We start from the raw sequence: 25,383 nt of genomic DNA, 5'->3' as shown, positions 1-25,383 counted from the left end.
TTCCAGTCACATTAGTGAGATGAAGGCGTGTGTGGAATCCATCCTAACACGAGTTAGTGCGTGTTTGATTTATAACATAACAGAGTACTTAAACAATCAGATCAATCAATTGACGGTCAATAACATTTTCATAGTTGATGAATCTTTAAAGTCAATGAGCAGAAATACCAGACATTCACTAATGACAGCCTCACAAATATGTGAGTTTTCACTTTGCTTCTGGGTTTTTTATTATTGTAAAGTGAATATTTTGGGGTTTCAGACGTTTGGTCAAAGAAAAGCATTTTGAAGATGCTGTTTATTTTTGGGTTTTTTTTAAACATTTTAGAAGTTAGTCGAGTTGCTGAGAACATTTTTGATTGATTATTAAATACTAATTATTTGTTGCCGTCCTAAAAAAAAGTCATTCACTGTTGAGAAAAATCAGGTCTCCATCTATGTGGGTGTGTTTTAAAGCGTTCTATGTTGTTATTTCCAGTGAGCATCACAGCACGACATCCAGCTTGTTCAGTTTCTTTGTGCTGAAAGGCCTGTGAGAGGCACTTACTGGTAATTTAACTCATTGGTGAACATTTTTAGTCATTAAATTATTGTTAAAACATTAATCATGCTCTCACAACACAAGTATTCAACAAGGAAAATCCAAATCACATTCAAATTTGTTCAGTGTACATCAGTCTTCTAGTCAAATATGCAGGAAAATGAATGTGAATTTCCATAATGGTTTTTCTGGGCGTTGGTTTAGTTTTAGGTTGCACATGTGGAAAGTATTTTGTTTGTGGCTCTCATTAAGCTGTAAATTTGTATTTTGAAAAAATCCAACTGCAACATCTCCTTCCAGATTCATCTGGCTAAAATACAGACCTCCACATTTATTTTAAGTATAGGTGTAGGTCTACTGTCTGACACTAGATGTCATGATTTCAGCATTTGACGCAAATGTGTTATTTCATGGCTCCTGATATGATGTGGTCATTGTTACTTTGTGTGTCACACACACACACACACACACACACACACACACACACACACACCTGTTAACTAAAAGCCCTGTCCCCACCCTCCCAGCTGAACCCCACCAAATCAAAACTGTTTGCCTCCCTTTGTGTGTTTTCAAGCATAAAAAAACCATATTGCTGTAGAATATTGTGTTCAGAAGGGACGTTATAAAATATGTGTACATGTGCATCATTTTGCATGAACAGGTCAAGGCTGTATGCTTTGTGAGATTTGTGAATGCTGCTGACTGAGACGGTCACAAGTGCCAGCTGAGAAAAGAATATATAGAATTATGTCCAGACTGATAAAAAGCATTTAACAAAGAGCAGAAAGCTCATGGAGATCCAAACTTTTTTTCTTAGACTGTACAACATGTTGAGAGTGAAAGAGAGACCGTTAGTTCATTATAGTCTACTGCCCAAAATCCACCAATGGGAGCGTCAAACAAAACTGAGAACAGAGACATTCAAATTACTCTCAACAAACAAATGAAGTGGTCCTACTTTAATCAGTAGGTAACACATGACATCCTTGTGCTGAAATGTCTCGGTCAAGACCAGTCAGCTTTATTTAAAGTCGTCACAGATGTGACCCAGACTGTAAACATTGTGAAGGTGAAGATTTCAAGCAAAAGTTAATTAAGTACATAAATGAGAATATTCTTAATTTTTGTTTGGGATTGAATCAGTCACACTACTACCATTAAATAGGGCTATAAAACTGTTGGTTTAAGATTCTTTGTTTGATAATGTGAGTTTGACAAACATAATTAACAATAATAAGAAGAATAAGACGAAAATAATCGTCATCTAATACGCTGATCAACAGAAGATGTAGTTTACTAACAGACAATGGGCAATGTTAGACAGTGTATAGCAGCCGATAATGAATATGGACTGGATCTTTATTGCTATGTCATTGTTATGAGACAATGGATGGCAGTTTAAAAGAAATATGCCATTTCTGCAACAAGCTGAAAACTAAATAAAAGCTTTTTCAAGCCTAATGGTTACATTATGAAGATAACAACAATGTTTTGGGGGGTGTTTTCTATATGATTGGTACTATTTACCTTTGTGAAAGCCATAAATATGTTTATTAAACAATTAAAACGTTGGCTCATTTTTAAACAGTAGTATCTTTGTTATATTATACATGTCTACAATGCTAGAAGCTTTCCGGAGTTCTTATAGAGTAAAATACCAAATTAAAAACCTAATTATTGTTATTGTTAAAAGATAAACAGCTGAACTATCAACACGTGACTGATGTCTCGACCAATCAGCGAGCTCCTCTAGACCATTTAAAAACGAAGAGCCGGTCAGCGCGCAGCGATCTATGGAGTGAGCTCGATTATAATCACCTAACGTACCGTCTGACTGGGCCATTATTTCAGCTGAGCCGGGCGGGGCGAACAAAGAGCCGAATCCAACTAATCCTTTTATTTGTGCACCGACGTGCCAACAGGGTGAACAAATCAAACTTACCCAACAGGAGAGCGATCATCTGTGAGGAAACTACGGAACCAATAAACTATATAATCCTCAACTATAGAGTATTGTGCGCACAGAGTGTTAACTCTGTGAAAGCAAACTCTACTGTAGTTTATTTAGCACGACATGTTAGTGAAATTAAATCACGTTTAATGCGTTTGATCTACTTAACACAGTCTTTTAAGCATTTAAGTCCCTTAAAACTGGTATGAACGAGCATCATACGGTCATACAAGCAGTATCAGTGTAGTAAAAAAATGAATATACCCAAAATCAGTGTTCGCATGTGAAATATTTGTTAAAACGTGGTGGTTGATGTGTAAAACGGCTGTAGCCTAAATAATCTGTGGGTGTCTACTTTTTGAAGCGGAGGCGCACAGTCTCTGGCTGTCACCCTCTCGTCTCCAACTAGATAATTCGTCTTTGAGTTCAATGAGTGGAGAGTGGACATGAACTGAAAAGACTAGACCCCCACGGCGAGCATATTCGGCCCTCTTCATATTTATATTTCTCAACTGCAGCCTCAAGGAAGATGCAACGATGAGTCAACCTCAGCTGAATGAGTTCATTCCCCCTCCGGAGTGCCCCGTTTTTGAGCCCAGCTGGGAGGAATTTGCCGACCCTTTTGCGTACATCAACAAAATACGACCCATTGCAGAGAAAACTGGCATCTGCAAAGTGCGACCGCCGCCGGTGAGTGTTTAAAAAAAAATTCGCAGTTATTTTTAAGTATTTTTTTTCGCGTTGTGTGTCGGCCCCGGCTGGTGTTGATAACGTAGCAGGCAAAGTTGTGTTTTTAAGACAGGTTTCAACATGGCGGATTGCGGCTCCGAGTTGAATTGTCAGTTAGCCCGAGCTCGGACTGTGCTGTGTTTGCCACCAAGATAGCCAAATAATCAGGTGGAAATCTCAAGTTTTTAACCTCTAAACACTCAGCAGTGTGTTTTAGCGTTACAGCACCGCAAAGAGAGTGATTTCTAAAAATAATTCAAACGCTAAAGTTTGCCTTGTATGCAAATATAATGGAAATTGTTTACGTTAGCGCAGTATTAAACGCTTCCTGGACTCGGCGCACGGAAGCAGCTCACCAAGATTTAAACCAGTTATCTCACCACTATTTTTTTTTAAAAACAATTATCTAAACGTACAGGCTAACTTTTACATCAGGATTGGACGGATTTCAGGCTGGCCAGTGTGCGGTAGCTAGCGTTAATCAGGCCTGTTTTAAAGCTGCAGTTGTCTCACGTACGTGCTCGCTGACCAACTGTTTATGGAGAGGAGGGTCGCTTTAAAACACTGCGCTCAATGGACACTCAGCCTGTTTTATAACACAGTTTTGTCACGTTTAACCTACTTTAACGCGTTAGTTTGATAGCCAAATATTTCAAAGACCTGCACACTTGTTCTAGAGACACCACTTGGACGTCTTATTCAATAGTGTCCTTTTTCTAATTGGAGGATCGTTCTGCTATAATCCACACCTCCCTAAAGTCCAATATTAAAGTGAGAAAGATGATGAAGTATTTATAGATGTTCGCCCAAATGAACGTCACATAGGCCTTATATTTGCATACACTTGTGATGGGAGAGGACAGGCACCTTATTCAAGGGTGTGTCCAAGCTTCCACGTAAATTAGATAAAGGCCAGACTGTCTAAATGAATTATATCGCCATGATTGATGTTATTTTTCTGGTAGTTATCAATTTGTCAGTTCCAAAAAACAAAACAAAAAAACATTAAGGTCCCGGATGGATGATGTTCTCCTTGATATGCATGTCAGCAGATGACATGAGACTCGTCTGTGAAAGAAATGAGGAAGCTGTAAAGCCCATTTTGCACGGTTTAACAGGATGGGTAGGGCTGAATGGGCTGCAATGTAACCAATAAAAAAGGTGGGTGGGTGGGTGGGGGGCTGCTTGCTAGTCCAAAAAGAAACCTTCGTTTAAAGGCATGGCTGGAAACACTCAGCTCATGTAAACAAAAGACGGCAGTGGCAAAAGCTTTGAGCAAAGATTGTATGCTGATGTTCTACGTTTATTCTTACATGGGATAGTCCAAGAAACTGTGGGTTGTCTCATTTAATGTATTGTTTTGGTCTTCCTATGTGCATATCTTCTAAGAGATTAACAAGTAGAGCCAAAGTACTACTCTGTAGCCTGAACAGCTGCAAGATGTCTCTGCATGTTGTTTGTTTTTACAAGCATATTTATGATCGTCATGAAGGGTTTTAAAAAGTTGACATACAGCCTCTGCTTCTTGATTAAACACTGGTATAGGAAACTGACACATGCATCAAAAGGAGGGGGGACAAAAATCTAATTGATCAAGTCAAACTCCATCATTTGTCCCACATCGTGTATCCACCATTGTCTGCTGTCCTGTGTCATGCACTGGCAGCTTCCTTTGAACAGTCAGACCAAATTTTGGCTCCAGGGTGCTGTGTGGGCCAAACAAACCAACAATCAATCTGAAATCCTTCAGCAATGCGAGTCTGAGCTCTCGAGAGTGGACTTTTACCACGGCACATTTAAAAGTGTGTTATTTGTATGTTTGTGCTGTGTGTTTGTATGAAGTGAAGGGCGCTGGGTATCCTGGAGGCTCATATGATGAAGGTACACACTGTGTACATGTAGCGTTTCCTTTTCACATCCTTTTCTCTTGTTTAAACAACAAACGGAGAGTTTTGTAGAAAGGAAGAAGACATTGCACCACAACCTGTTTTTGATTGCTGATTTCTGGGTGCACAGTTTGCGGTCATTGTTTCCTCCCAATGATTTACGGATCACATTTTGACTGTAGATGTTTGTAGCATAAAGGAAAGTGTTTTTCAGTGACATCTTAAGGGTGTTTGGGGTTCACTACTCGTATTTGTCATTTTGCGCTTGGCAGAAGGCTCGTCATGTTCAGACAATAACTGCACTGTTGATTTTAACTAGTGTGGTCAGACTGGCATGTGAAAGATGGTCAGAAAATCCCGGCGCAGTTCCATATTTTACAGGATTCGCACAATTATTTTCTTCTTCTTCTTTTTAGAGTTAGGAAGTATGCTTGAATTTGAATATACTCCTTGAAAAATGCCTGATTTTCAAAATAATCTGCTGATTCATCCACAGATTCAGTTTGTCGTCTGTATATGTAGATATTTTCTTATTTAAATAACTGAATAAATATGTAACTTACTGGCATCTATTATATAACTAAACAGAATAATACTTTGGTAATTACATTTATAGTAATAAATTAGGTGTGATGAGAGGCTTTGAGGGTCTGGACATTTTTGGTTCAGGTACCTTGAAAGTGCTTGAATTTTACTCTTACACTTAAAAGGCTGTACGAGCTCTGAAGTTAGAAAGCAATTGTTTTCCTTTTGTGTCGGGGTGTTTGTGGTTCTGATCCAGCTTTGTCTACAGACGATAAGGTGGAGTTAATGCAGCTATTGTTGTCCCTACTCTGACCAGCATTTCCATTCTAAGAAGAATAAAAAAGCCTGTCGAGACCCAGTAAATCTCATGTGTTACATTTTTGCTTGTTACAGTGCTAATCCCTCCGTAACACTGCATGTGGGAGGTGGTTGACTATAAAGAGAATACTGACTATTTTAAAACAAATGGATGGTGTGTTTCCATTTCAGACATATCGTGATAGCTAAAGTTTGAACTGGATCAGGAACATCCAGGCTCCGCGGAGTCTGGTCACGTGATCAGTTTACATACCAATTCCCTTTTCAGTGCAATGTCAGTCGAAGTTTGGCTCCAACATGTAAAACTACGATCACATTTTAGTGCTGATTAGGGACTAAACAGTTAATAACAATATTATTGAAATGGCAATATCCAAATTGCAGGAGCTGCAGTGTTTTGATGAAGATAAAATGTGTCAAAATGTATGATTTATAAATGAAGGATTCTGGTATCCAGACGTAAGGGAACATGCTTGTTTGGTGCAGGTCACACAAAAATCACACGCACTCTTCATCATTATCATCACATCAATCACCTTTTTTTCTTTTTTTTTTTTTCAGTGAAAATTGAATTCGAATATTACCACTCCCACTAAAATCGTGACTGCATGATAAATGATAATATGATGATGAAATTATTATTTTTTTACATATTCTTCAGCCCCAGTGTTGATTTGTTTATGAAGCACATAATAGCAAGTTAATGTATCCCCACAAATTGGTAAGACTGAGTGAAAAATACTTTTATGTGTAAAAAATCAAGCACAAAATTTGTGCCAATATTTCAAATCCAGCTTTTAGAATTAAAATTGTAAACTTAGGTTGTAGTTAGTTTGTTTTGATCAGTATTCCAGTAGTTTAGATGTTTTATAACGGGTCTGTTATTTCCCAAAAGCCTTAACACAATCTTTCACCCAGAATCTGAGCCATTAAAGAGGTAACTATCCACTCAGAGCTGTTGATAGATTTATTTAGAGTTCATGGATTTCTGTGTTTTTGAACACACCAGAAACTGTCTAAACACAATCGGTTTATCTGGGAACATGCTGTCGGACGAACTTGAAGCCTGAGAATTATCTCCGGTATGAGCATTTCTGTCTGCTCCTCTGTGTCAGAAAGAACTTGGCGTTGTTGGGAATCTTTGAGAAGGTAGCTGGATTATTTCAGCTCTTCATGTTTAGGGGTTTTTGTTCCAACTAACCTTTCACTACCAAAGTAACAACACAATCTAAGTCGATGTAGTCTATATCATCATCAGCCTCGCGTTGGCCTGGGTAGCTCACTTTCTGTCACCCTCAGGGACACAAAGGTGTTTTTCTTTCATTTGTGAACTCTCTCGTTCAGAGTGTGGTATCACTCATGAGATGATATAAACCTGAGTGTTGAGCCGTCACCGTGCTCTCTGGTCTTGCGGGAAGTTGTGCAGTCTAATGTGAGCTGGTCTGTTATACTACTACTACTACTAAGTGCATTAATATCAGACATGTCTGTGTTTAGTCTGCAGGTAAAACAGCTGCTTTGGTTAACTCCCTCACACAGGGGCAGGCAGCAACGTGATATCTTTGTGTGTTTTGTTGAATCACATCCTGCTGACTATTATGTTGTTTTAATAAATAAGCCAGTTTTATGAAAAGGCTCTGACAAGCATCAAAAGACATTTTTAATTTTCAGTATGTACACTAAATTACATTGCCATGTAGTTGAATGCAACTCTTGGTTTTTACTGTTTAGTTTTGTGCATGCATGCAAGATAAATTGTATGAATAAAATATAGAATAAAAAAGAAACGACATTTAATGAATCATTATTCGATTACCAGTGCTGACCAACTTGATTTCCTGTTTGTACAGACACAGAATAACTTCCTGTATGTCTGCTTTTAATAACAGTCTGTGTGTTTTACCAGAAGAACTGCTGTCGCTTGGATTTGGCGACTGGGTGTGTAGTCGGGGTTCGTTGTAGATTTTTGCTCCTTATTGACTCTGCATGCTTGTAAAGAGGATCGGGAGATAGATGTTAAAATATCACACTGAGGAGATAAGAGGCAACAGACAGAAGTTCTTTTCTCCTCTAGATTTCCTCTTCATATGTTGGAAAGTCCTTCGTTAAATCATACCAACTCTGGTGCCCTGAATGATTTTATATTTGTTCAGGGAAATCCTGCATACACCGTCCTGCAGCTGCACATAGCCACTGAATCTGGCTGAAAATAGTCTAGCAGTCTAAAACTAAATTCATGCCCTGCTGGTCTAGGAAATTACTTTAGCTTTTAAAGCTCAAATTCATGACCTGTTTTCAAAGACATAACCCTTTAATTGGAACTAATGGTGCTGAAAATATTGAGAGACTGACTAACACATTGTTGGTTTTGGTATCTTGTAACAAAAAGCGCAAAAATCTACAATAACACCAGCTTCATCCTTGAAGTAGACTTGTTTTGAGTTATTGACTTAAACTACCCGTCATTCAGAAGTGATTGTTTTTTTTACAGACTGACAAATCTGCAAACAAACAAGCATTTGGTTGTCATTTTGTTTAATAACATGTTTGTTTTAATTCTCTCAGGATTGGCAGCCCCCGTTTGCCTGTGATGTTGACAGACTGAAATTTACACCACGGATACAAAGGCTCAATGAGTTGGAGGTACATTCATTTATTACATAAATATATTCAAAACACAGAAAAGAAAATGCACTAAGTGTAAATTGTTACAGTGAATGTAAAGTATTACAGTCGGCTAAGTTTTATTTGTCTATTTAAAATATTAACCATAGAAAATAATGTTGGAAAACAGCCATTAGATTATTTTAGTAGGTTTCTCTAAAATGATCTCAGGGCCTTTGGCAACATCTGGACAAAGGTCACTGGTCATTTGACTTTTTCTGCTTCTTGATAACTGTAGTCATGTTGAAAAATAAACCGAGATGTTTTGTGCACAACATAACCTTCTGTTTCACTATGCTTTTAGGCTCAGACCAGAGTTAAGCTCAATTTCCTGGATCAAATAGCGAAATTCTGGGAGCTTCAAGGATGCACTCTGAAAATCCCCCATGTTGAAAGAAAGATTTTGGACCTTTACCAGCTGAATAAGGTAAGTGTAAATCCTGGCTGTCCTCTGTAAAGATAATCCCTTATTCACATCATTCACAATCAAATGTTTTTATTTACACATGAATACAAAGCAGTTTTGTACACACAAACAGACAGATTTTTTTCTCTTTCCAAGCTGGTGAATGAAGAGGGAGGCTTCGATGCCGTCTGCAGAGAACGACGCTGGACTAAGATATCCGTCAAGATGGGCTATGCCCCGGGCAAGGCTATTGGCTCTCACCTGCGGGCCCACTATGAGAGGATCCTCTACCCGTATAACGTGTTCCAGACCGGAGACAATCTGCCTGTACGTCCCATCGCTTATGTTTTCTTTTCCCAGTAGAGCAGCAGTAGTTAGACTTGTTGTTCACCATTGAGTGGATGTTTTTTGGAATGAGTCACAGTCCATTTAGGTGCCTTTTCAAGCTCAAGAGTTTATTATTGTAAATTCATAGTTGGTGACATAGAGCTCTTTCTCTACCAGATCAAAACACACAGTGTTATTAGAGTTGACAGTATTATAAGATAAGATACTCCTTTATTAGTCCCATGACGGGGACATTTACAATGTACACAATTTACAATTTATAATGCGGGATTATTTTAATGTCATTAAAGAGGGGCTTTGGCAATTTCCAACTAGCTCTGTATCATTATAATCTGGGTCGTATAAGCAAATGAACTGTGTTTAACTTTCCTCCATGTTGTCTGCGACTAGAGCTAGATTGCCAGGAAAAGTCTGCTGGCTGTATGGTTGTTTCTCAAACTACAGATTGTAACTCCTCATTTTTTTGTATGCTCACTGTAATAAAACAATTTTAATGGTTTAAAATCATTTGGAATCAGACCTTCAGGTCTATTTATACGAGCCAGAATACAGTGCGGAGGAATAACAAGGAGAAAGAGGCCATCACAGCTGAGAGCTGAGCAGCAACAGTCAGTGAGGATAGCGGTGCTTTGCATCCTGGTTGTTGTAGGTTTTCTAGCTCTTGAGCAAAAGGGAATACCACAGCCCTTTCTCTGTTTGTTCTTGGGTCATGTAGCACCAACTTTATAAATATTTGCTCCTCTCTGCTGCATAGACAGCCCAGTTTTATAAAAAGCCTGACATACTTCCTATTTAAGTGCTCTTTTGATCTTTTAGTCAAAGATTTACTATTGGAAAGTGCAGAGAGGTACTCTGTAGTGGAAGGACTACATTGTGTTGTACAAGTGTTGGTATTATTCAAGGTGTCATTTCATTCAAGAGGCAACATCTTAATGGCACAACACTGGTTAACATTCTGGTTAATATCCTCAGATATTTTGTCACAGAAAATGTTTTGATTTTAAGAGTTGTTTCTGTATCACATTGCTGAAAGATTAGTGATTTTGTTCTAAATGCAATATGTACCTCCATTAGATCCAGACATATTTCAGATTTACAGTTGTTTTGAAGCAGATGGTTTAACTTCTCCCTAATGAAGGAGGAGCAGGGTTGTATTGATATTTTGATCCGTTGAAATCTTGCCTATCAATCTTGCCTAATACAATTCTTTATAAAAAATAGTTTGGATTCTTGTCAAATCGAATGCTAAATATGTCCTTTGTTCAGTTAAATATTTATATATTGTTTATAATAAAGCAGACTATACTATATGTTTTAGAGTGAATGAGAGGTTTGTAGATTTATTTATTTTTCCACTTAGGTTCTGCTCAGGATTGTCCCGTGTTTGGTGTCACCACCTTCACATTTACCTCCTTCTCTCTCCAGAAAGCCACCTTGACCAATGACACTAAAGATAAGGAGTACACTCCTCATGACCTGCCGCAGCGGCAGTCTGTCCAGCCCCAGGAGACCTGCAGCATCGCTCGCCGAGCGAAGCGAATGAGATCTGAAGTGAGTCTGATTCCTGCCTCTATTCCCTGCCATTGTCACTTGTCCCATGTTTAATTCATTGTATGTATGATATGCTAATGTGTGTTCTTAAAGCTGGACATTAAGTAAATTATCACATCCATATGCGACCCACACAGAACAGAGGAATACTGTGGCAGAAGACAAGCTGATCTTAATCTATATTGTGGCCATTTTGCATTTTAAAAGTCAAGCCACATATTTTTCATACCAGCTGTCTGGTGTAAAAGGTCGAACTTCATATCTCACTGAGGACCCAGTAAGCTCTCCGACTGTTTCACACTCCCTCTGTTGTCTCTGACTCACTATGACTTCTCTGGCAGAGAGGCTGTGTTAAAACCGAACCTGGGGAAGTTTGTGAGAACCGTCCCAATCTCAGGAGGAGGATGGGAACGTATGTCACCAAACGAGAACCCGGTAAGGACAAAAGAAATCGAGGAAAGAAAAGTAGGAATGAGTCCATTTTGAAATGAGTGACACTCTCATAAGGACAAGAGCAAACTTGTTTCAAAATTATACTCAAGTGTCCAATGTGTTTGTTAATGTATGAACCGACATATTTTTCATCAGTGTGACGTATGAATGTATTGGTAACCGTTTGCGCCACAATGTTTTATTGTATTGCTGTGTTATTATTGGAGAATCTTAAAAGCTTCCAATGAGCCTTTATTCTTGTCTTTCAGTGAGGATGGCGGTTACTGAGGTGAAACATGAGCCCATTGAACATGAGCATCCAACAGACTATGAAAAAACTGTAATAAATATGACAGACAAACCTCCCGTGAATAAAGTAAGTATATTATTTTGTTCAAAAATGTTGACTTGTATCACTGTAATTCCAATATTGCGCTCACAGTTGTTCTGTTTACTCAGGTGGACCATTACATGTGCCTGGTATGTGGCAATGGGACTGCTGAGGACCGCCTGCTGTTGTGTGACGGCTGTGATGACAGCTATCACATCTTCTGTCTGATCCCTCCCCTCCACGACGTTCCCAAAGGCGACTGGAGATGCCCCAAGTGCCTGGCTCAGGTGAGCTGCTGAAACTCAGCTCCCAGCGAGCTCAATCCTCACAGAGACGCTCATAATTGGGAGACTATAACCCCCTGCCTGATATCCAAAAATATAATACAACTCCAGGGCTTTTTAGAATTTGTGTATTTTTTTTCTTTTTTTGCAGGAATGTGGCAAACCTCCTGTTGCTTTTGGCTTTGAGCAGGCAAGCAGGAGCTACACGCTTCAGTCTTTTGGAGACATGGCTGATTCCTTCAAGTCTGATTATTTCAACATGCCAGTTCATGTGAGTGTGCATGACTTGATAATTCTACTAAGAATTCATGTATGTGAAGGTTTATTTAAAACATAAGCACGCAGAGAGACAAGAAAAGGTAGGATACATACATGGATAACCATGTCTGCTCATAAATTATGAAATTATAATCTGGGAGAAATTATTGAAATGAGAGCAAGGGTGTGATCAGTGATTGAACCAATTTAAAATGAGGAGGAAACTGACTCACAAGGAAAATGCATAAAATATTAGATTAGAGCAGTAAAACTGATGATTAGTAATGACACCACCTGCAATCATACTCAACAGAAGTGAGAATTGCATTAATTAAAGGAAGTCTTTAAAAAGCCCAGTGTAGTGGAACTACTATACTTCTATCACAACTTGTGCTATAATATTGTGTTACACATGACATGTTTGGCATGTTTTGACATTAATATTGTTGTAATTAAGTGTTTTTATTCAACCACCAAATCCACAAGATATTCCAATTATTTGAATGAGTTCTTTTTATAGAACTCAAATCTTTTAGACTTGAGGCCCATTTTGGAAGATCTTTGCACACCTCCAGATAGAATCCTGTTTGTCTTATCAGATTTTTGTTTTCTCCCTCGTACACACACTCTCTTCATGTGGAGTGACTCTTGGAGTGAAAGAGGTCTAGCAGGGAGAAGCAGATCTCACTAACAGACAGAAAATAAAAGTCAAGCTTAGAATGACGATGTTGTTGACACATACTGACGTGTGTAGTGATAATAGAAACACTTGTGCTGAAACTGGCTTTGGTTTCTGCATTTGCGTTAATAAGACCCAAAATCAAACCATGTCATCTTCTTGCGTATTTTAGATGGTTCCTACTGAGCTTGTGGAGAAGGAGTTCTGGCGTCTTGTCAGCACCATTGAGGAGGACGTCACCGTCGAGTACGGAGCAGACATCGCCTCCAAGGAGTTTGGGAGTGGTTTCCCTGTGAGCAACGGCCATTTTGAAGTTGCACCTGAGGATGAGGTACAATCTGTCTACTATATGTCTAAAAATATGCAGTTTTACCTGATCATTGAAACAAAACAACATTTAAATTCTACAAATTAATGTTGTTTTTCAAAACACAGGGTTTGAAGAAAGTTTTGAAACTCTGGAAAAAGCTTTATTTTAAGTGTTGCTACTGCTTTCAAAGTTAAGAATATGCTTTAATTCAATTATGCTCCTTGCTTGTATTTCTTCAACACAATCTGGTTATTGATCAACACTCATGTAAACCAAAAACATGAACTGGTGTCTCTCGCAGAGCACTGAAATGAAAAGGAGACGTTTTTCCATTTTATTCCACTCTGTGTCTAGTGTAAACCTGGTGTCATGGGGCCGACTCTCTGCTCAGAGTGAGCGCATGTCCTCTGAGCTTTGACATTGTGCGTTAATACTTATTGAAGGTAGCAAGTTAACTGTTGTACCTGCTCATCAGCTACTAGAGAACAGGGGGATTTTGAAATTGCTTTAGCAACATGCCAGGGCCAGTTTTAAAGGCAACTTTATAATAAAAAATTGCTTTGGAGCGGAGCCACAGAAAGGAAGGTGTACTGCACAACCGGCAGAAGGGAGATTGATCTTTACATGAAGCGAAAGGTCGGCACTCACCAACCATTCATAACTCGATACGTCCTTGTTGATGCCTTACTCTGGAAATGACCAAGTAATTGATGATAATGATCAAAACATACAATCAAAGTTAATATGAACAGCTGGTAAAATAAACAAAGTGACAGTATAGATTAATTGCTGTGGGTATAAAGGAAATCTGTAAATATTTTTCACAATTTAATTTATTTGATGAAAAAGGCCTCTAATTCTGTTTAAGGGACCTTGAAAAGCACTTGATTTGCCCTCTTAAAAGCTGCATGAACCCTGAAAACAACCCTCAGTATTTCCTAAATATCTGGGAAAATGAACAACTCTGATATCACGTTATCAGAAGTCTTCCTACTGATAACTAACTACCGTAGCAGCCGGACGTGGCTGTCTGTGAGTAAGAAGTTAAGTGGAGTGTTTGCGACCTGTCTCTGACCCGCAGCATTACCTGAGCAGCGGCTGGAACTTGAACAACATGCCGGTGCTGGATGCCTCGGTGCTGACTCACATTACAGCCGACATCTGTGGGATGAAGTTACCCTGGCTGTATGTGGGCATGTGCTTCTCCTCCTTCTGCTGGCATATTGAGGACCACTGGAGCTACTCCATAAACTACCTTCACTGGTAGAGTGCACTCTCTAAACTCTCCTGTGTATCTGTTTTACTGGTTTTAATGTTAACCTTTCTTAAATCAGGAAATTTGGCATGGTAGGTGCTTTTCAGTAATAGTTTTGACCATATGTGCAGGGGGGAGCCAAAAACGTGGTATGGGGCCCCTGGTTATGCTGCAGAGCGGCTTGAGTCCGTCATGAACAATCTGGCACCTGAGCTGTTTGAGTCCCAGCCAGACCTCCTTCACCAGCTGGTCACCATCATGAATCCCAACACGCTGATGAACAACGGCGTACCAGTAAGCTGTTCTCTATTACACTTATTTATTAATCATCTGAAACAAAGTTGGATCTTTTTCCACCAAGTGTGATGACAACATTCCTGACATATACTTTCTGGGCAACTGTGGCGAGTGATATTTATGACAGTAATTAAATTAAAAGATATTAAATATGTTGCAATGTCTAACCATATATTAAAAGTACATAACTCTTAATCTGGATTTTAAATGAAAACTAATCTAAAACAAAACATCAGTCCCGCCATCCTTTTTACAACAAGTGATATCTGTAAAAACAGTGAAACATGTACAGCTTGTAATTTTTTCCTTTCTTTTCTCACTGATAACTAGATCTATCGCACCAACCAATGTGCAGGCGAGTTTGTCATCACTTTCCCCAGAGCCTACCACAGTGGATTCAACCAGGGGTTCAACTTTGCTGAAGCTGTAAACTTTTGCACCATGGACTGGGTAAGAAGATCTGTTCTCACTATGACCACTATCAGATTATTTTGAGACTTGTGTTGGCTCAAATGTAGCACCTCTGCACCACCCTCTGAAAAAGACCTTCTTGCTGTAAAATCATGGTCATGGTGTTCAGAGGAGTCTCCTTCATGTCCTTAGATTTTACTGGGAAACTCCAGCTGTAATATTTTAATTTGCAATAACAATTGTTGAAACACATAAATGCTGAAATATTGTATAACAACAACACCTTTTAATGCAGCAATGCAACAATACCTTTAATTTTCTGACAGATGCCTGTTGGCCGTAGCTGTGTGAAACACTATCGCCAGCTGAGCAGGTACTGTGTCTTCTCCCATGACGAGATGGTTTGCAACATGGCCTGTAAAGCCGACACGATGGACGTCGACCTGGCGGCGGCAGTTTCGACGGAGATGGCCGTCATGGTCCAAGAAGAACAGAAACTCAGAGAGAAGATTGACAAAGTGGTGAGTAGTTCTTCTCTTAAGGATTGTGGGTGTCATGATTGTGATTAGAAAATTCACCAAAGTGAGCAGGATCAGTGTTTCTTCCTTTTTCCCTCTCCACCCCTGCCTACTTTTACTTTAAAGACGACGCAACTTAGCTTACCGGTAGCTGGTCTTTTGGAGACATCATGGACAGCAATGGAAATAAAAGTAAAATTCTTAGTGACTGCAATAGTCACTGTACGTCTCGGCTGCGGAGAAGTGGAAGAAGCCTGGTAGCTGATAGCCAACATCTGGGCAGAAAAGTTTGTTGTTTGTAGTTTTACCCTCCAACAACTTCATCCTCCACTCTGTAACTCCAGCAGCAAACCCAGGTCATTTATCCCCAGGAACCAACTGCAGCACAGCGGCCGCATTATAGATGCAACGCCAGTGTTCCCAGAGCTTCGTTAAGCTTGTCTGTTTGTTGAAAGAGGCATCACTGGGTTGTGTTTTTGTAGGCCAGGTTTTTTTTTAATCAAGACTTAAACTGGGTATTTTTGGGTTACTCCTATAGCTATACCTATATAATGGTACTACATATCTTTTATATACTGTCTTGTATAATGTGCGGTAATATCATGCTTGATAACCATGTAGCCTGTGTTAAAGAAGAATTAAAAAATCTAAGTGATGGTTTTCAGGGCATTAAACCAAAGACCTGTTGATCTTTATGAATCAAGACTCTTTTCTAACAATGGCATAGCTGTCAGTGATTGGGAAAAAAATAATTACCTTTTTAAAATCGAAAGTCAAATCGTGACACCCTCATTAAGATTAAGATTTTTTAATTTTTTTTTATTAGAACAGTTGATGAATCAAGTTAAATGATGGCAGGATTTACACATTTGAATGGCGCAAATTGTTGGTATTTAAGTTCTGAATCCCATTAATGTTTGTTGTGTTTGCTCCTGTGGGGGCAGTTATTGTAAGCTGGTATATCCTCCATTATGTGTCATCAAGGAAAACATGGAGAACTTTTCTCTTTTTAACTTTTTTAAAGATACAAACAATAAGAGGATTTAGATTATGAGGTTTTAGTTGACTGCACATCTGTCTTGTTTATTTCCTGTCTCCTCTGAGGCTCTAATGACTGTGAATTTGGCTCCCCAGGGTGTGGTGCAGTCTCGACAAGTTGATTATGAGGTGCTCCCAGATGAGGAGCGGCAGTGCTGCAAGTGTCGGACCACCTGCTACCTGTCTGGCATCACCTGCAGCTGCAGTCCTAACAAGATGGTTTGTCTGCACCACGCCCAGGACCTCTGCTCCTGTTCTCATAGTAACCTCGTACTCCAGTGAGTCTCCAGTAACCACAACAACTGAACATACTCGCTTCTCACTTTGTTTTTACTACTATTATGAATAACTTGCATCAGCTAACCGACTTCCTGGACATGCTAAAGGCTACTTAGCAGGATTTCCCCTAAGGAACTTTTTGTATTAAATTTGTCCTTCAAGAAATGTACACAAAATTACATCTCACAAATAAATCACCATCTAAACAAAAAATACGAGAACCAAACTCACAGAAATGGGCAGCTTTGTTGACATGTTCTTGCATAAGGAGTAAAATAAAGACTTTATCTGAATGAGCAACTTTGGACAGTGCTGTATGCAGCTACAGAACTTATATGGGTGCTTCAAAAATTAGCAAAGATATGCCTTTTGAAATTGAATATTTCTATCACAAAATTACACAAAAAAGCAAATATGTAGTTTCTAAATAGAAGCTAAGTTTTATTTCATTTCAGTGTTTTATACATGCATTAGTTGTAGTATAATGTTTCTGACTATCATGAAAAGCAGCTGTTATATGTAAAAAGAAACAAGCTCACAATGCCCGGCTGCCTTCTTATGTCCAGTTTATCATCCAAGATAAATTAGACAAAATTGTCATTTTACAGTAAGGTTGGCGAAATATTACTTTTTATTTAACTCCAACCGTGATCATTGTATATCCATTTCCTCATTTTGTCCTTCTCCGCAGTTACAAGTATACATTGGACGAGTTGTATCCCATGCTGACGTCAGTGACACAGCGTGCAGAGTCTTATAAAGACTGGGTCTGTAATGTGCAGGACATCCTGGAGAACAAAGGAAACAAGAAGAAAGGTTGGAAGTTAATGCAAACACTGTCTACAATACAAAACTCTGTTATCCCGACTGCCTTTTACATCTCATTTTTAGCACTCATTCCTGCCTTGTCAGCTGGCCACACTGTATTTATAATCTGTTATACTATAATTGGTACTGCAGGTTTGGAGGAACTTCACGGCCTTGTGGAGCAAGCAGAAACAAAGGCGTTCCCACAGGCCAACCTCCTGGGTCAGCTGCGTGTTGTCACCTCGGAGGCTGATAAAGTTGCAGCGACAGCACAACAGCTTCTCAATGGAAAGAGGCAGACGAGGTACTTCAAGAATAGACATTGTTCTCGCCCAGTGTGGTTTGAAATCAAGTAAGAAAATTTGTGTAATGGTTTGATTTGGCTTCATACTGAAGCCAAGAAGTTAAATAAATAAATATGCCGCTTTGATTCTGATCCATAATGCATCAAGCTCCACATCAGAAAACTGAATAATTGATTTGCTTTTCAAGCAGAAATATTAAAAAAAATCTGTTTTCAGCTACTTTAAATGACCATTTGCACTCTTTTATATCATTGTAAAATGAATAACTTTTGAGTGTCGATTGAACAGAACCAAGCATCTGGAGACGTCTCCTTGAGCTCTGGGTAACTAAGAGACATTTCATAGACCAAATGAATAATCAATTAATCGAGAAAATGATGGCAGATTGATTGATGATGACGTTTTCTGATATGTTGGTGTGAGCTGGTGCATACTTATCTTTATTATTATTGATTCCATTTTATGGTTATAGGAGGTAGTTGGGCTCATTTACTGTTTTGTCAGACAAAAGTGGCAGAATGCAGATTCCATTTTCAAGGTAGCAGCCTCGCAGTTTGGAGAAACATTAAGTGTTTTTAGCTGACTAAGACAGTTTTGGCATTTTTTGTGCATATTTTTATATATCTGTTGGGTTTTTTTCCATATTTTAGGTATCGTTCTGGAGGAGGAAAGTCTCAAAACCAGAACGAGCTGACTGTGGAGGAGCTGAGGTCTTTTGTCCGACAGCTTGACAACCTGCCATGTAACATCAGACAGGCTCCTTTACTGAAGGTTGGTGAGCTTCGATTTAACGTATTAACTTCTTAACACAAGTCAATTGTACAGTTTTTCATTAAATATCGTTTAAAGTTGAATTGGTTACTTTCCTCTGTCATCATCCTTTCACATTGATGTCTGAACAACATCTGAATGTTTTATGTTTGTAAATTTGGCTCAGAATTAAGTCTTGTGTCAGTATTCAAACTTCAGTCCCTGAATGCCTGTTAAATGTGACCTCCAGGACCTGTTGACCCGGGTGGATGACTTCCAGCTCCGCAGCGAGCGTCTCCTCTCTGATGAGTCACCCAGCCCCGTGGAGCTGCAAGACCTGCTGGACGTGAGCCTGGGCCTGGACGTGGAGCTGCCTCAGCTGCCCCTGCTGAGGGAGAGACTGGAGCAGGCTCGCTGGCTGGAGGCTGTGCAGCAGGCCAGCAGCCGGCCAGAGAGCCTCTGTCTGGACACCATGAGGAGGCTGATAGACCAGGGCGTGGGCCTGGCCCCTCACGGCTCTGTGGAACGAGCCATGGCCCGTCTGCAGGAGCTGCTCACGGTGTCAGAGCAGTGGGAGGAGCGGGCGCTCGGCCTCATGGAAGCCAGGTGAGGACACTGAGCTGCACTGGTCCTTAGGATGTGTTTCCTCAGCTCCTCCTTCAGTTTCCATCACTTTTGTCTTTTTTATATCACACCTTGCCTGTGGTTTGGATGGTGAAAAAAAATAAAAATTAGCATTTTCCGTATGAACCATAGCCATATCCACATAGCTTTTTTTCCCCTTAGTGTTCAATCATTTTTTTAAGTTAATACCTTGTCCTCATAAATGATAATGTCAAGGACTTTCTCATCTATAAATGAAGAAATACTTTTATGACTTTCCTTACTATAATGTTAGAATATACTATATATTTCTATACAATGAGGTCATTCCAAGTTTTGTAAATTTACAGTTTTGATAGTGGTGTCAGATGTGAAATGAAAACGTAAAATCAGCTTTAACTTCAGACCATACAGAGTGAAATGTGCCAATTCTGCAGAGCTGGATTATGGTGGATAAAAAGGATCACAGTGTTGTGACAGTGCTTAACCCACTAATGGACACACAGAGACTACACACTGTAAAGCACCAGACTCGCACTCATTGTCATCTCATGTGATCTGATGTTTGTATGATCATAATAAGACTGAAACACACAAGAAGCTAAACTTGCACTCCAACATCAGACATAAACTAAAAACTTGAACATGTACACTGTATTTATACTAAAGCTGATGTCACTCCACAGGCCATATCACAGCCTAGAAACACTTGACGCTGCTCTACAAGAAGTAGACAACATCCCTGCCTACCTGCCCAACTGTCTGGAGCTGAAGGATGTCTTCACCAAGGCCAAGAAATGGCTTCACGAAGCTGAAGCTCTCCAGGTGAAATACACTTAAACTTAAGCCAGCAATTAACACTTGATCGACAGAAATGGTGGAGTTTTGGTGATAAATCTTGTATGTGCTGCATACTTGCAGCTCGGGGGACGTATTCCTGTACTGGACAGCCTCTCTGAGCTGGTTCTCAGAGCGGAGGGCATCCCGGTGAGGCTCGACCCGCTGAGCCGACTGGAGGCCCTCATCAGTGATGTTCAGACCTGGAAGGAGAGTGCAGCAAAGACATTCCTACTGAAGAACTCCCCCTTCTCTCTCCTCGAGGTAAGCGGATTCAACCATGTGTGCTCATTTCAAAGCTGTTTTCCAAACATGTCGGCTCCAATAAATGAACAAATGTGTTTTATTTTTTTTATGTTTTCAGGTGCTTTGCCCGAGATGTGATGTTGGGACAGGGCATCAGAAATCAAGGTCAAAAAAAATAAAAGAAACTACACAGACCAGTAAAAAATCTTCAACAAAGCTGGAGTCGCTGTGTGATGTGGAGAGAGCTCTGTCTGAGAGCAGGGACTCTGCCTCTGCTGTGAGTGTCACTGTAGGATTTTAGTCTTTCCCACAGGTACAGTTGTGTCCAGAATAAGTAGCGCTGCCAAAAAACTTCATGATTGCAACTATTCATGCTTCATTTTAATAGTTGAATTTAAAGAAGCCCTACAATCATAAAATCCAACATGATTAAGACTCAAAATGTTTTTTTGTCCTTAATGTGCTGCAAAAGGATAACTAACGATATGTTATAAGTATGACTCTAACTGCATAAAGTCCAGGCAACCACGAGGCTGCTCATTGAAATACAAACCACACTTGAGCCTGCCTTAATCAAGTAATCATTTTTGAGTCGAATGTTTACATATAGTAACATTTTGAACTGAGCAAGGAGGAACATTTTACGTTATTTTTACTGTGAAGCGCTGCCACTCAGACCTCAACGAGCTCACAGCTGAGAGGTATGTGCTGAATGAGAGGCCCCTTTGGAGGTCAATAAAGTCCCTGGCGTGGACTGTGGTAGCCACAAAGTGAACAGAGAAACACATCTTCACTATGTCAACACACAGTGTGGTGATGTTACTCCCACAGCCCTCATAACAGTGAGACCTAATACGGTGTCAGATTGTAAAGCGAGAATCTGATTAATTAATTTTATCAATTAAATGTCAATTTCTTCCTTCACAGATGGTCACTCTTGCCGAGGTCCACCAGAGGGAGGTGGAGCTCTTGTTGGCTCTGCGTGCGTCAAACGAGTCTAAGCTTCTTCCTGCTGAAAACTGTTGTGCACTTAGTGTTTGTGTTTGCCAAAAGGCCCCTTCGGGGGCCATGGCGCAGTGTGAGCTCTGTCGGGAGGTTTTCCACTGCGGCTGCGTTACAGCAACGGCAGACCTTGAATACGGCCAAGCCTGGCTTTGCCCGCTTTGCCAGCGGTCGAGGAAACCTCCTCTGGACAAGGTCCTGCCCCTGTTGGCTTCGCTGCAGAGGATTCGGGTTCGACTGCCAGAAGGGGACGCCCTGCGCTTCCTCATTGAGAGGACAGTGCGATGGCAGCACAGAGTTCAGCAGGCCTGCACAGAGGGAGTGCTGGAGGTGTCAAAGATGGTCAGTGGAACCATGTTCTTACTCAGTGTGAATACTGTGCAAACTGTTAATTGTTTTTTTTGTTCATATGCCAACATCAGAGGGTCTTCTCATCTAGAAGATGTTGTAGACCCACTTATCATCGTGAAGCGTACTGAAGCTGTTTGTTGTTTCAGGGGAGAGTTGGACCGGGAATATCATCACATCTGACTCAGGAAAAAAATGGTTCACTTTTTTATACAGAGCACCAGTCTGTTCCACTTCAGGGTCAGTGTCTCTAAGCCTTTAAGCACTTTACATGCCCGCATACTATTCATTTTTTATGTCCCTGTCTCCTCTGAGCTCTCTGCTGCTCTTCATGTGTGTCACAGGCCTTGGTCCTGAGCTGGAGGAGCTGATGGTGGAGGGATTCCTGCTGCAGGTCACTCTGCCTGAAAGCGAGCAGCTGTACAGGTACTTGCTGTACAAACTGGCCCCCCCGCCCCCACAGAGCGCCCCCTGTGGGAACAAAGCAGAACAGGTCTCAGAGTCTCAGAGAGGGAGCCCCCACCACAACAAGGTAACAACAAATGAAGCAGACGTTTACAGCTTGTTGGTCACATTCTGAATCAAACTTGGTTTATTTAATCAGTACTTCTTGTTATGTTCATTGTGACATTTATGTTTTACCACAGAATGGGGTCACCAGTCTCAAAAAGGAGGCGGTGAACGGTCAGAGCAAAAGGACCAAACGACGTAAGGAAAGCTCTGACTCTCAGCACAGCGAGAAGGCAAAGAAGTGCCGCAAGAAGAAGTCAAAGAAAAGCAAAGAGAGGAGCGAAGAAACCAAGAGGACTTGTTCTCCCACACACACCGTGTCTGACCCCGCTCCTTCGGATTCAGAGGAGGACTACTCGCTGTGCGCTGCACCATGGTGCAGAGAGCCAGAGGGCGACGAGGTTCGTTTTATATCACACTGATTGATGTTGTTGGTTTGTTCAGATTTATAATATGCAGTGGAAACTGCTTACAGTGATCGGCTATTTATATGGATCACACAGCTCAGGACAGAACCATTTCTATACGAATACTGTTGAAATTAACACTGAAAGAAGACTGATTACTATGAGCTAATTGTTCTGTCTCTTTTCATACATGACAACGTAACAAACATGTTAAAACTATTTTTTTAAAACAAATTATTTTTTATTTTTTTAACTTAACTCCCATGATACTTTGCCCCTCAGTAACCCAGCTTAGTCCCCCTGAGGTTGGTGCTGCGTGCACGCTGAAATCATGACACGAAACAAAGATTTTCTCTTAATGGAAAAACTAAGCCTGTCAAACTGTCAAAAATGAGCCAACGAGCCATCCCTCGTGTAGTCGACTTAAACGGTCTCAGCTGCTGGTGATGGAGACAGAAAACGAATGTGCACCGCCACGTTAAAACGTGGAGGGTGTGGGTCTCTGGGTGCAGGCGAACTCTAAATTCCCTGCGATTCTCTTGCACCAATAAGCTGCCACAGGAGCGCACAGCCGGCCCAGTTTAACCCCACTGCTCGGGGAAGGCTCCTCAAGTGGATTGATGACAGATAACGAGTAACGTAATAAATAACAAAGCTGTCTGTTTCATCACTCTGGCATTTATTTATTAAATAAATATAACAATTAAATTGTATCTGCATGAGAAATATAGAAAAAAAATCTGTCATGATAATCATCTGCTTACAGTGATCAATCTGAGCCAGACAGACGTGATCACTCCGAGCAGTTTCCACTGTAAGAAGTGGTAACGCTACAAGAGAAATCCAACAACAGCTTGAAAACACATTTTTTTTCTTTTTTTTTTTTTTTCAGGTAAACTGGGTCCAATGTGATGGCAGCTGCAATCAGTGGTTCCACCAGGTCTGTGTGGGACTGTCTGCTGAGCGAGCAGAGAAGGAGGACTACATTTGCATAAGCTGCACACAACCGGACTACGACCGAGGAGAATGAAGACCAAAAAGTGACTCTGAAGGATCAGCAGTTGTTGTCGCAAGTCGCAGCACTCAAGATGCACACCTGAACTCTGTGTGCTCTGTGGCTTCTCCCCTTTACCTTCTGGCTTTCCCTTAGTGAACATGGTGCTATTTACTGTTTTTTTTTTTTTTTTTTTTTTCTTTTACCAAAATTACAAAAGACTTCTGTAACTGTTTTCGTCACCTGGCTGGTTTTTCAGCCAATCAACTAATCGTCTCTGAAACTTTCCAAGACTTGATGCAGGTGTACAAAATGGCTAAATGTTTCAAGAACCAACAGCGCAGGGATTTTTCAACCAAAAAAAGTCAATTTGACGTCACATTTTAGAACTGCTTTTTTTCTTCTTTTTTTTTTTTTGTACATGCATCTGAACAATGTGAAACGTATCTTTCTCTTGTAGAGTAAATATTATTTATCTAAGCAATAACTGAACTGATGAACTGAGGTTCAGTTTTCACCTGAGCTACATTCGTGCTTAGAAATTCTTTGATAGAAGGCCTTCTTGAAGCAAAAACCCAGAAGAATTCACTTTATGAATCCTATGATCTTACACAGTTCAGTCAAAATTTGTGAACAGAAATAACTTCAATCAGAAACCAGAGAGCAAAAGCTCTACGTCTGAACTTCTTGATCCAAAACGTTTAAACGTTTGCACCTGAATATTTGCCCACATCCCTTAACAAAACGCTGACTTTTATACAAAGTCTGGTTCCCTTTTGCGCTGTCTGCAGAGGAGTAAAACAAGTCCTGGATCCCTCGTTGCTGGCGTTGGGTGAGACTTGATTATGTTCACAAAATAAGAACGGACTGTCCGACATCAAAGGAATGTACATTTTGTTTTTTGGGTGGATTTTTTCCCTTTGTGGTTTAGGATGAAAATATCATGTTGGACTTAGATTTAACACAGACTGTGTGATTAATTTGCCACGGGTATATGACCTTTTTCTGCTCCTTTGGGTAAATAATATAATTCATATGTTGCAGTTTGCATTATGAAATAAAAATGTTTGTTCCCACATGCCTGGGCTCGTTAATCATCGGTGGTGAAAGAAAGCTGCATAGCTGATTCTTGTGACCATGGACTCTTGTAGCTTGTTAAATTTTCATATCAGTCTTCGCAGCAGCTCAAAGTGACCGGAAGCTGTTTGGATTCTCCAAACCAGCTGATGAGCTCAAAAACTCCTGAATTCACTGCAGCAATGGACAACCATGGATTTAACTGCCTCACATTGTCACGTCACACAACACTTTTACCTGGTTTCAAAAATGTGCCAATTTTATTAATTTTTTAAGACAATCAGACAGCCCCTTACTTTGACCATCAGACTGCTTCTCTTTTTTGACTAATCTGATTAGTTCTTTGTTTCAGCCAATCAGAGGGTGTATCTTGTGCTTTCTAGGTCAAGCAGTGTGGATGTATATTTGCCTGACATGGTGTCTTCAAGTCATTTGTAAAGTAATTTCATGCAGGTGGTTTTTCTATTGGCGTAGTTTAGTGTC

At 40.2% G+C, this 25,383-nt stretch overlaps 1 protein-coding gene across 1 annotated transcript; it reads left to right on the top strand.

Moving 5' to 3' along the window:
* The first annotated feature begins 2,925 nt into the window (after positions 1–2,925).
* On the top strand, positions 2,926–24,901 carry kdm5ba (lysine demethylase 5Ba). The gene is made up of 27 exons (XM_070838781.1): positions 2,926–3,185; positions 8,519–8,596; positions 8,922–9,044; positions 9,180–9,350; positions 10,797–10,922; positions 11,264–11,357; positions 11,624–11,730; positions 11,814–11,972; positions 12,121–12,240; positions 13,079–13,237; positions 14,298–14,479; positions 14,603–14,765; positions 15,099–15,218; positions 15,506–15,700; positions 16,832–17,013; positions 17,706–17,830; positions 17,975–18,125; positions 18,777–18,897; positions 19,127–19,482; positions 20,166–20,304; positions 20,401–20,580; positions 20,681–20,839; positions 21,490–21,906; positions 22,062–22,152; positions 22,257–22,444; positions 22,560–22,823; positions 23,722–24,901. Exons 1-27 carry the CDS (start codon positions 3,033–3,035, stop codon positions 23,857–23,859), a joined length of 4,461 nt encoding a protein of 1,486 aa, XP_070694882.1. The 5' UTR covers positions 2,926–3,032; the 3' UTR covers positions 23,860–24,901.
* The last annotated feature ends 482 nt before the right edge of the window (positions 24,902–25,383 follow it).

The sequence above is a fragment of the Pempheris klunzingeri genome, chromosome 2 (genome assembly GCF_042242105.1).
Source record: "Pempheris klunzingeri isolate RE-2024b chromosome 2, fPemKlu1.hap1, whole genome shotgun sequence".
Lineage (NCBI taxonomy): Eukaryota > Metazoa > Chordata > Actinopteri > Acropomatiformes > Pempheridae > Pempheris > Pempheris klunzingeri.
This window is presented reverse-complemented; position numbering and strand designations above follow the sequence as displayed.

Coding starts and splice junctions, on each gene's coding strand:
- kdm5ba (XM_070838781.1), top strand. CDS start 3,033: ATGAGTCAACCTCAGCTGAATGAGTTCATTCCCCCTCCGGAGTGCCCC. Junction 13,238..14,297: donor AAGTTGCACCTGAGGATGAG/GTACAATCTGTC, acceptor TCTGACCCGCAG/CATTACCTGAGCAGCGGCTG. Junction 20,305..20,400: donor ACGAAGCTGAAGCTCTCCAG/GTGAAATACACT, acceptor GCATACTTGCAG/CTCGGGGGACGTATTCCTGT.